This window comes from Mustela putorius, unplaced genomic scaffold (assembly GCF_011764305.1).
Source record: "Mustela putorius furo isolate JIRA1106 unplaced genomic scaffold, ASM1176430v1.1 tig00000592_pilon_pilon_pilon, whole genome shotgun sequence".
Taxonomy (NCBI): Eukaryota; Metazoa; Chordata; class Mammalia; order Carnivora; family Mustelidae; genus Mustela; species Mustela putorius.
The window spans coordinates 6,692,027-6,704,434 of record NW_025421426.1 but is presented as its reverse complement, the minus strand read 5'-3'; the positions used below and the strand labels follow the sequence as shown (position 1 = coordinate 6,704,434).

General features: G+C 52.8%; 1 protein-coding gene across 3 annotated transcripts in view; it reads right to left on the bottom strand.

Moving 5' to 3' along the window:
- Positions 1 to 12,408, bottom strand: part of PREX1 (phosphatidylinositol-3,4,5-trisphosphate dependent Rac exchange factor 1) — a 176,521-nt gene that overhangs the window by 83,826 nt on the left and 80,287 nt on the right. For all 3 annotated transcript variants that reach the window (XM_004746244.3, XM_045082121.1, XM_045082122.1), the window contains exons 4-5: positions 8,644 to 8,748; positions 2,668 to 2,769 (exon numbers count right to left, since the gene is read on the bottom strand). In XM_004746244.3, coding sequence (XP_004746301.1) covers positions 2,668 to 2,769; positions 8,644 to 8,748 — 207 coding nt within the window. The remainder of the gene's footprint in view (positions 1 to 2,667; positions 2,770 to 8,643; positions 8,749 to 12,408) is intronic.

Sequence of the window (12,408 nt, the reverse complement as noted above, 5' to 3'; positions counted from 1 at the left end):
CAGCCATTTGGTCAGGAGAGCAAGGCCACAGCCTGGCTTCATCATCGTTTCCTGTGGGCAGTCACTCCCCGTCGGGTTGCCAGCCGGTGCCATTCCTCCCTGTCTGCTCTCCCGGGAACCCAGAGCCCGAGAGTCCCACCAGGCCAAACGGAAGCCCCTGGGCCTAAGCGGGCCTCAGAAATGCCTGAGCCTGCCGTTGTGAGCTTTGAGTCTACACACACACGCATACACACACACACACACACACACACACACACACAAGTCCGACTCTGCTGGTTGTTAAAATACGTCATGGAAACTACCACTCCAAGCACCTGTTGAGAGCCTGGACTTTTCTGAGATCCAGAAACCAAAGGGTTAACACCTAGGGGGCCTTGGCTGGGCGCTGGGGCTGGAGCTGGCATTTCTTCTAATGGGTCAGATGCTCCAGGTTTGAAACCCCAGGAAGAAAAGAACGGAGCAGCCACTAAGCCACAAAACACAAGGCCACCAACCGTCCCAGACCCCCACCTAGAGAATGGAGAGGGTCAGCGTTCCCAAAACCCAAGGACTTTGGCAGCCTGAGTCCTCAAAGTGCTCAACTGGCAGCACGGCCTCGTGGTCAGAGGGCGGGCCTCTAGAATGGGCTCAAATCACGGCTCCCACTACTTCACGGTGAAGAGGCCCCTTCTTCTGTGCCTCAGTCTCTCCAGTGGGGCTAATCACAGAGCCTCCCTCATCACGTCGTTCTCAGAATTAAGGGGGAAATGCTCAACCGTCCTAACAGCCCTGTCTGTACCAACACAAACCCTGTACCACAGCTGAGTAACTGAGGCCGGGGAAGGTAACTCGCCCAAGGTCAGGCGGCCAGTAAATGGCGGAGCTAGAGTTCAAACTCAAGCTGCCGCTGGCTATAAAGCCTGGCACTAATCCAGGGGTCAACAGACTTTTTCTGTAAACAGCCAAATAGTAAATATTTTAGGCTTTGTTGGCTACATCCGGTCTCTGTCACATATTCTTCTTTGTTTTTTGGGTTTTCTTTTCTTTTTAAACAAGGCTTTAAAAAATGTAACCATCATTCTCAGCTCATGTGTTGTACAAAAACAGGCCACGGGCTAGATCTGGCTCACGGGCCACCGCTTTGCCAACCCCTGCCCTAAACCACCACAGAGTACTACCTCTTAAAGGCTGGCAACCGACTTGAGTTTGGAGAACACGCCGAACGGATCAAACAAAGCAGATCTATATGTCCAATTCAATTCACAGGCTAGCAACTTGCAAGTTCTAGGAGCTTTTCCTGTACCAAGGAGAAGAGCCAGCTACACGCAGCATTTCAAACATTTGAGGGTCAAAGCAACTACGAGAACCACCACAGACGGTCCTCTTGAGATCCCGGGGACAAACAAACAGCAGCAGGCTAGAGGAGGGCCAGAGAGAACTTCGCCCCACCAACCGTGGCTGCACACATTACAGACCTGTGGTCATGGACAGGGCTGATGGCCCCAGAGAGGGTCTGGTCCAGCTCACAGACTCAAGGGTCACCCACCTTGTCCAGCAGAAAGTCAAGTTCAAGAGTGCCCTAGTAATCCTCCCCACCCCCCCGCCTTCCAGTTCATGGAGCGGATGCATGTGGCCCCATGCATGAGAGACAGGTGCAGGAATGAGGCGCCACCAGCCACATTAATCCCCCAGCGGGGACCCTAAGGAACAGCTGTCAGATGCAAGGCCTTCGGGATGGAGCCAGGGGATGCTTGGGCCAATAAGCCGCCATTTCTAAGCACTGAAAACCCTGGGCAGAAAGCAGCGGCGGTGGCAGAGCCATCCCCCCGGCAGAAGATCTATCTGCCCAGGCACCGACTCCGAAGCTGAGAACTAGGACTTCTTGGGCTGCCACACGAGCAGCAAACCTTCCCCAAGTCGGTCCCACCGAGACCAAATCAAAGAAAAAGATGGCAGGTGGCTGGTTATTTGCACTGGGCCCAGTCAGCAGCCCCCAGCCTCTTCCACAAACAGCAGGGGCTGTGATGGGGAGGTCCTGCATCCCCCACCCATGGGCCTGTGGCCGACAGGATCATGTGAGGCTTGGAGGTCGGAGCTCATGCCGTAAGTCGGCACCGTTTAGAGCTCATCTGCTCAGTGTGATTGGATCACGCAGGGAGCACTTGATCCTGGTATCAGCCCATTAGAACATAACACACTCAGTGCACTGCCCTAGACTAGGTCTCAACCGATCAGAGCCCCGCAGTGCCCAGTGCCTCGCCTCCGGGGTTAAGTGTGAGTCTAAGCACGTGGGAGATGAGTGAATGGCACAAGCAAAGGCTTCATGTAATTGGTCCAAATTAAACCACGTGACTTGGGCCCAAACTATTCAGAACATCACATTCTTCTGGCCACAGACAGCCGAAGAGTCAGAGCTACTAGAAGAGAGGTTCAAGGCTTTCCCGCTGCCCTTGAACCTGACGAGCTGTGCGGCCAAAGGACCGCAGCCATCTGCTATCATATACGAATATAAAGCAGAACTGAACCCAAAGAGGCAGGGTCCTGGTAGGCTCCAGCCTGGCCCAAAGCCAGCACGGTCCCTGCACGTCTCAGCCGCTTAACTACCAAGTTTTGCTTTTTGCGTAAGCCAGTCAGAGCTGGGCTTTCAGTTCCTCAAATCCAGGGAAAGGAGTCGGGTGACTGTCTCACCTTGAGAAGGAGCGGGTATTTGCAGATCCTCTGAATCGGAGACAGCAGGTAGCCCTCCAGAGGGATGTCCGTGGTCTTCCGGCCTCCCAGGAGCATGCAGCTCTGCAAAGGGACAGAGGACCTTCATTATAACCCACCAGGGACGGCAGAGGCATTTGGCCACCTTCAAATAAGCAGGGGAAGCACTCTCAAAACACAACTGCAGACCTTAAAGGCAGTTTAGCAACACCGAGAGGAGAGGGAAATATGCATCATCTGTCACCCAGCACAAAGCCTAGATCAGGGCCTAGCAACCTGTCCCGCCCACCCCCCCCCACCTCCTGGGCCAAATCCCACGGCTCTCTGTTGCAGCAAGCAGGGTCTCACTAGAACACGGCCACATCCTTCATTTACGTACCTGCACGTGCTTGCTTCCGAGCAAGTGTGGCACAGATGAGCGGTTTAACAGACAGCCAACCCCTGAACTGTCTACCACTATCTGGCTTTTTACAAAAGTGTGCTAAGCAATGTCTACAATAGCCAAACTATGGAAAGAACCTAGATGTCCATCAACAGATGAATGGATAACGAAGATGTGGTATATATACACAATGGAATACTATGCAGCCATCAAAAGAAATGAAATCTTGCCATTTGCGACGACATGGATGGAACTAGAGGGTATCATGCTTAGCGAAATAAGTCAAGCGGAGAAAGACAACTGTCATATGATCTCCCTGATATGGGGAAGTGGAGATGCAACATGGGGGGTTAAGGGGGTAGGAGAAGAATAAATGAAACAAGATGGGATTGGGAGGAAGACAAACCATAAGTGACTCTTAATTTCACAAAACAAACTGAGGGTTGCTGGGGGGAGGGGGGTTGGGAGAAGGAAGGGGGTGGGGTTATGGACATTGGGGAGGGTATATGCTATGGTGAGTACTGTGAAGTGTGTAAATCTGGCGATTCATAGACCTGTACCCCTGGGGATAAAAATATATTATATGTTTATAAAAAATTAAAAATTTTAAAAAAAATAGTGTGCTAAGTCCTGGTCTGTAGGAACTACACGAACTTCCAGAGACACACACCAGGGGACAGGAACAGGGACATTCAGACCTGCCTCATATGGGACAGCACAAAATGGAAAGCAACCTAAACAGCCACCAAATGAAGGATGGAAAAACATGCCTGTTAGGCGAGACGGTGCCACAGTCCATGGTGTGGGAAACGGGGGGTCGGGCACCACACGGAGCAACACAGACTAAAGGATGTGGCTGCTACAAACCCATTCATACAAAGCTTTTAAAAACACACACAACCAAACTAGGCATTGTTTGTGGGGAACACATCTGTCGTCAAATACAAAGACACGGATGGAGGAAAAATAAACCAAATTCTAACAGGGGCTGGTTACCTCTGTAGAGAGAGGGTAACAGGATTTGGAAAGTGAACTGAGTCCTCACCGCCCCCCGTCCTGTGACCTCCTTGCCATCCTGTCCCAGGCTTACTATGTGCCCGCGACACACGTGCGTGCTCACATGCACACAGGAAGGATGAAGGACGCACCAAGGAAAGAGCAACCTGCCAGCCCACCCCACAGTCCTCGTCTTCCTCCTCGACACCGCGCGGGCAGACTGCTAATGACACAGAAGCTCCCAGAGCAAAGAATTCTCATCCCATCACTCGTTCATTCCCTCATTCATTCGTTCCGTGGATATATACTGTGTGCGGACTATGGGCTAGGCACGGTTCCAAGCGCTGGGGCACCTGCCCAACAAGGCAGACACAATCCTTGCTTATGTTCAAGTGAAAGCAAGCCCAGGGAACATATGCCCTGTGACCACCACGTGCCAGGCCCTGTACCTTGTGCTCCACCATGTAAAGTTCATCTTCACGGCCCCAGGATACGCGGGGACATTATCTCCCTCTTCCAGACGGGAAAGTGGCACACAGAAGCAAAAGGATGGGTCCAAGACCCAGAGCTACTGTCTTGCAGGGAGCTTGGTGGGCCCTCTCCTTGGAGAAGCAGAACCCCGGGGAGCCCAGGTCCCTGCTCTGGCAGGAGCTGCACGACCCCCGAGCCCCGCACCTCCCCCGGGGCACAGAGGGGGTATCCGAGCAGCAGCAGCTGGGAGATGCCAGGCCCCACACCGCTCACACTCAGGCCTTTGTCCTCCGAGCCAGGGCTCGCCACAAGCTGTCCTGGTGATGTCAGCTCCGGGCAGAGAGAGGGGAGCCTGGGGGTAGGGGGGCACTTTCCAAAAGCCCCGAGGACCCGGCAGGGGAAGGGTCTGGCTCTTTGTCCAGGATCAAGGGGTTTTCACATAAGTGTCAAAACTACCAACCACACTTCTCCCCAGACACTCCAAATTCTTGTTTTACTTTGTTTTCATTGGGCCGGGGGGGGGGGGGGGCAAAACGCAAACACACACAGAGCTGCCATTCACTGTTCTAGCAAGATGACGCTCCGGTACGATGGGAAGAACTTTTGGAAATTCTCTCTTTCAATGCTGCTCCTTCACAGGATTGATCACGGGAGTGGTCACACGATGAGTGCATTTAGTGCCTGTCGCTACATCCCCCTGTAAGAAAAGCCTTTTGAGAATCTCAGATCCCTTCCACTGCCTAAAGGTTCCTTCCATTATCTGGCTTCTCTCTTCTGATCTCACTTCCTCCCACTTTCCTCTCGGACTCTCCAATCCACTACCCTGGCTTTCTTGCTATTCATCAAACACTCTCCTACCTCAGGGCCTTGGGATGTACGATTCCTCTCCCTGGAATGATTTCCTCCCAATACTCCTTGCCTCTCTCTTACTTTACCAAAGTTTCTGCTTAAATATCACGTAAGACACGGTTTTCCCACCGACCAATCTAAAATAGCAGCCACCACCCTAATTCCCTCCAAACATCCTGCCATCCTTAACTTACTGTATTTCCTTGAAAGGATGTAACACCCCAAGACACGGCAGGTAAGTTTCTCCCACTAAAATGGCTGCTCCATGAGAGCAAGGCCTTTCCTTGCCTCGGTCACTGTTGTACCCCAAGACTTAGCATGAATGAATGAATGAATGAATAAATGAATAAATTACCCCATTTTACAGATAAGAAAACTAAGTCACAGAATGAGGAAGTCCCCATCCTATCTCTCAGCGAGCACACAACATATCCTGACTGGAAAGCCAGATCCCGTCTGTTCCCAACATCTTAACAGCCCATGGTTGAGACAGCTCTTCTGTCAGCGGCCAAAAGCCGGAGACACCAGCAAGGAGGGAGGAAGATGATGCATGGGCTGGCACCGCCCGTGTCCTCCCCCTGCCTGATCCAGCCCCGTGGAGCTGCTGCTAGGAAGAGGGCAGCTGGGCCCACCCGGAGGACCGCAGGAGAGAGAAGAAGGAAGGAAAGAGGAAGTGGGGCCCTTCCCTTCCCACACCCCTGCTCACACCATCCCGGCATTTCCTGCTTCTCAAGACCCAGAGGAGCCCCAGGGGACACCCCCAGGAAGAGGGCCCCTGAGCCAGGAGCCTAGAGCCTGGGCAGCAGGGACTCCCGGACTCGAATCAGCAGGTCAATCACAGAAGCATGGCCGTGCGTGGTCCCGTATTACAGGACGTTATCCTTGCTTTTGGCCCCGACTCTTTGACGAATGTAAGTACAAAACTGAAACGGTGAGGACGCAGGTTAAGAGTGGCCAACAGCATCAGTGAGCATGAAGACACTCGACACCCATCTGCCCTTCCTCAGGTGCTCCCCAGAAATGGACCAAGCAACACGAGCGCACTAGTGAAGGAGACACACATTCTGAATCCAAATTCTGGAAATTCTTTGTTGGAGACTGTGCATGAGGGAGATGTGCAGGTAAGAATTTCATTGTGCAGTGGGTAGAAGAAGAATCAATGAAACAAGATGGAATTGGGAGGGAGACAAACCATAAGTGACTCTTAATCTCACAAAACAAACTGAGGGTTGCCGGGGGGAGGGGGGTTGGGAGAAGGGGGTGGGATTATGGACATTGGGGAGGGTATGTGCTTTGATGAGTGCTGTTAAGTGTGTAAACCTGGTGATTCACAGACCTGTACCCCTGGGGATAAAAATTAAAAAAATTTTTTTTTTATAAAAAATAAAAAATTAAAAATGAAAAAAAAAAAAAAGAATTTCATTGTGCAGGGTGGCCCCCTGGGCACACGCCTAACACTCCTTGTGCTGTGTCAGCTGTTCTACTCGTTGTGCTTTATTCTCTATGCTCTGCTGGGAAATAAAACTGAGCTTGGGGGTGGCAGTGTTGGTCTTTGACGGAATGAGCAGGGGATCTAGAAGTGAGAGATCAGGATTCGAACCCATGAGATGCTTGCTTTAGAGTTCTCAAAATCACCTGCTGGCAAGGGCCACGCGATGTCCCCTACTATATTCTTCCACGGCAAGAGAATTTTCATCTGGGCACCCAGATGCATGCCCCAGCCTCCCCTGCAACCGGGTGTAGCTCTGTGGCGAGGTCCTGGACATGAGTAGAAGAGATATGGGCAGCTTCCTGTGTGCCCTTGAAAGGAGAAGGGCAGGCCCTCCTTCTACCCCCTTCCTGCACGCCACTACCCAAATGTGGAAGTTGTGAGACGTCAACTTAGACCACAGAGGTGAGCGCCCAGCCCAAGCCATGGGCCCCAGACACTAGGGCTCCCACCCCGGCCTCAGGCTGTCTACATCCGTGCTGTTACCACAACAGAGAAATAAACTTGTACCTTCTTTAAACCACTTTTATTTGGGATGTCAGCAGAGCAGACAAATGTGTATCTTAACTCACACACAATATACAGTGGCTGGTAAAACTTCAAGGAAATCACAGATGAGAACCCTTCTACACAAGCGAAGCTCTCTGCAATTGTAGAGAAGCCCGTCAAGGGCCTGACCAACGTCTCTTCCCAACCTACACACACAAGTGCAAACCCACTGTCCTTTAGGGCTCCACACCCTTAGGGCCTGTGGTATGGGTGGAGTTGACTCCACCCCCCAGCTCCAGCAGTGGCCAATCAGAGCAACAACCAAACCCTCCACCTACAGCAATTGGTTCAGGGATAAGGTCTTGAGCCAAGCTGAACCAATGAGCATCAGATCCAGGATTTCTGCTGTTATCTACAGAGAAAGAGGAACTTTCTTATCTCAAAGTTGCTCTGCTCTGAGGTGTAAGAGCAGAGCTGCTAGAAGCCTCACTGGCGCCACGTGGGGAAGCCTCCCTGGAAATGGAGCCAAGGCAGAGAAAAGCAGAACCAAGAAACACATCCCTGATGACATATTTGAACACCTAGATTCTGCTGTGCCTGAAACCCTCTTGGGTCTTAAACTTCCCAGAAAAGGGAACCCATAAAAAAAAATTTGGGGGGGTGTCTGGGTGGCTCAGTGGGTTAAGCCTCTGCCTTCGGCTCGGGTCATGATCTCGGGGTCCTGGGATTGAGCCCCACCTCGGGCTCTCGCTCAGCGGAGAGCCTGCTTCCTCCTCTCTCTCTGCCTGCCTTTCTACCTACTTGTGATCTCTGTCTGTCAAATAAATAAATAAAATCTTTAAAAACAAATTGGGGGCAAAAGCCAATTTTAACTGGGTTTTCATTTGCTTATAATTAAATAATCCTAAGCATACAATCATTACTACCATTTGCTGCCACTCTTACTAGGATCGTTACTTTAGATCAGGAGTTGGCAAACGTGGCCCTAGGGCTGGATCCAGCCCGCTGCCTGTTTTGTAAATAAGGTTTTACTGGAACACAGCCATGCTCACTCCTTTGCATATGATCTAGGGGCAAAACAGAGTCGCTGTGACAGAGAGTGCGTGATTCAAAAAGGCAAAAATCTGGCCCTGTATAGAAAACATTTGGTGATCCCAGAGTTACCCCAGCTGTTATGAGCAGCTAACCCAGGCAACACAACACGGGTCGGCGGGAAGCTCTCTTGTACCCAGAGATTCACAAGCCTGGGCTGAGTGGAAGGGAAGGTGACAAGCACACTTACCAAAAGGAAGGCGCGCACAGTGGGGATCTTGTTCAGCTCCACAAGCAACCGCAGGGCCTTCTCATGGTTGCTGCAGTACTCCTCATACACGCAGAACTTGTCCTTCTGCAAGACAAGGACAGAGTCTTGTGGGAGAGAGCCCGTGGCGGGAAAGGAGATGCACTGATAGGCGTCCATGGCTGGGCCAGCCTGGGAGGAGCCCCAGACCCTGGGCGACCACGGAGCAGGAGGAACCTCAGATAGGGTGCCGTCCACTCACTGTGGGCCTCGCAGCCTCCACTCCTGCCCTGAGTCTGCGCCCAGCAGCCTGAGTAACCTTTCAGGAAGCAGCACGGCCCAGGGTCAAGTGCACAAACTCAGAGCCAGAGGCCTGGGCTTGCAATCCTGGCTCTGCATTTAAGTATGAACTCGGACAAGTTCCCTGGCCTTTCTGTGCCTCCACCTCCTCATCGGGAAGGTGGAGTTATCCAGTTAATTCATGGGGTTGTTAGAGGGATTAAATGAGTTAAACGTAAGGCTTTGGCATATGCTAAGTGCTCCATAAATGTCCATCCTTTGCATTAAATTGCAAGTCAGGCTGTGTCATACCCCTGCTGAAAACCCCCCAGTGGTATTCCACTGCACTACAAAAGAAACCCAACACTTGATTATGAATTTCAAGGGCCAGATAATGTGACCCTGTCTTTCTCTGACCTCATCTCACTGGGCTTCCAGCTACCCCTCGCATTTGCCAGCCTATTCCTACCTCAGGGCCTTTGCACTTGCCATACCTTCAACCCAGAACATTTTTCCCCCCAAGCCTGGCTACTCCCCAACTCAGATTCCACCTCCTCAAACAACACCTGGGCAACCCTAGCTAAAGCAGCCAGACAGGTGTAATCTGGAATGATTCAGATTATTTGTTTATCTGTCTATTCCCACACAGCAGTCAGCTCCCTGAAGGCAGTGACCACAGCTATCTTGTTCACTGAGGTAGCCTCCGATTTTGGCACAGTGGCTGGCACACAGTAGAGCCTCAGTGAACATGTACTAACCAGCTGGATTTTAAACACCTACCATGTGCAATGCCTTATATATATGAACCTGAAAAATCTAAAGAAGGCTCAGGAATTTGGGGGGCTGGGCGGGGGGGAATAGAGCCCTGGTCGCTGCTACACAGCAGTGGCACTCTTGAGACAAGGGGATAGCTCTGTTGACCTCCAAATGCCCCTAAGCCCGAAGCTGGACTCCATCCAATCTAGAGGTCACCTGTGGGTCACCAGGTCTCTAACCATCAGTCAGGGCTTCCGGCACTCACAGGAAGCTCTGCAGTGAGCATCCTCAGCTCCAAAAGGCTCACAGAACACCACCTCCCAGCCTGCCAAACCTTAAATAAGGATGTCCTGGGTAAGGCCACGGGACAGGAAGGGCTGAAGGGCTTCCACCTCGGGCTGAGGGTTGGGCAGGAGACCCCAAGAAGCTAAGGAAGGAAGAGGTGGCCTAGCAAAGCCAGCCAGTCATGTTGCTTCTAAACAAAGCTACTGTCGCCCTGCCGATGGAGTAGCTGCAGGAAAGAGCAAACCAAAGAGGAGGGAGGATGGGTTTCAGAATCAGTAAGCTGCTCCAGCCTGCCCCAACCCAGCTCTTGGGGCAGTGAGTGCACAACCTGAGCAGATGTGCTCTGCAGCGAAGGGCCCACAGCCACAGCTAAAGGCCAACACGGCAGAGTGTGTGCTAACCCCTCGGTCCCTGCCACACTCTGCCCTCCTGGAATGCAGGGACACTCAGGCGTTCCTCACCACGACCTGACAGGTAATGACTATCTCCCCACTGTCATAGGGGAAAACAGAGGCCAAGTCACAGGCCCAAGGGCTCATGCCTGGTGAAGCGGGAGCGCCAGGGCTTGACCCCTTGGAGCCCCCTTGCTGATGTGCAGCTCCAGGTCACGGCCAAAGATGGGGACGGGAGGAAAAGGCCAAAGCGGACAAATCTCGAGCCACAGATCCACAAACTAAGCTCAGAGCGGAGGCTAGAGATAATGGGGACAAGCTTAGAGTGACTCTAGAACTACACCCCCTGGGTCAGAAGCCCAGCCCCGTGCTCCCTGAGTAGTGGAGAGCCCTGGGCAAGCTGCTTCACCTCTGTCTGCCTCGGTTCCCTCATCCACAACACACACCATGACAGCCCCCCGCTTACTGGAGCGGCTGGTGAGGTAAATGATCCACGGAGAATGAGGAGGTCAGTGCCAGGGACACGTGGACTCTATAAGACATCTCAAAATCCTTAGAAGTCTAGGCTACACAACACAACCAATAAACATGAATCAACAGAGAAAAATACCGAAACAAACAATGTCACAACTATCCAGGACAAGCCGTCCTGACACACACTCCGAGGAGCAGCTAAACACTCTATAATATCATAAGACCACAAGCAACATCTCCAGACACCACGGCCCGCATTGGCGCACACACAGGAACACACGCCGCATCCCCGACGACCTCCTCCCTCGGCCGGTGCCTGCAGATCCATGAGGACAGGGAAGGAGAAGAGGGGACCCCAGTATCCCCCACACTGCCCAAGCAGACCTCTTTCCATTTCCACTGTCTCCAGTGAGCCTAGGGGACCCCTGAGGCCAGTGGAGACTGGTCAGTACAAGTCTGGACTGCAGGGGTTCACCCAAGCAAGGAAAAAGATGTGGACAGGGGTCTGCCAGAAACACGGGGAGCCAGGCCTCTGGGGGCAGACCACGGTGAGGTGGGCTGCAGAGAAGGGGGAAAGGGGCCTGTCTGGAGCCTGTTCCTGCAGAGAAGGTCTGCAGGACTCTACAGCGGGGGCTGGGCTCTGAATGCAGGCACAGGGATGGCAGCAGGAGGTCCCAACAGTATGTAACCAGCTCTAGAAAAAAACTGCTCAGCAGCCAGAAGACCTTAACCTTTCCTGGGGCCACAGACCCCTACTATCAGTCCTATTTATAGATAAGCCACCCGAGGAGCCTCCGGGGCTCTATCAGCATCAACCTGTAAGCTCAAGTGCAAGTTCTCCAGCCACATTCAGAGTCCAGCTCCCCAGGCTGCCGGCTCTGTGTCTGTCACATTTCGGAGCCCCTGCATTCTTGTCCAGAAGGTACAGACAACAATAGCGTCTCCACCATAAGGTGGTTGTGAGGGTTACTGGGTGAATACACCGTAAAGGCCGAAAATGGCCCACAGCGAGGGCTCACTAAATATTAGCTGTTCTTATTGGGGCTGCTGTTACTACCACTATTAGGACGTCGGCAAGTTCATTATCCCACAGTGAACAGGTCTATGACAGGGTGGAACAGGGAGCGGGTCGGTTCTGATGGCGGAAGAAGGGGCGGGCAGAGTGGGGAGGAAGGGAGCCGAGTGGGCTCACAGGTTGAGAACAGGCCACCAGGGAAAGGACCGGGCCGAATCCAGGGAATGCAGAAGGCCCAGACCCCCAGGACATGCTTCTCCTCAGCTGCGCACTGTCCATCTCCCACCCCTCCACCCTGCCCCCCACCTCTGCCCCGGGCCACTGCGAGCTCCACGGGAGCAGGCTTTGCATCTGCTGGGTCTCTGCTGGAGCCCTAGTGGGGACAGCAGGCACCCTGAATGAAAGCAAGAAAGCACGAAGAGGAACTGAGAGGAGCCCAACAGGCCTCCAGCCAGCCCCATGCTTCTTCCAGATGACCCTGCTCTATAGCGACTCTGTCCCGGGCTCTTTGCGGGACCATGTCTTGTCTTTTACCCAAGCAGCCACTCCCCACTATTCCAGTCATGG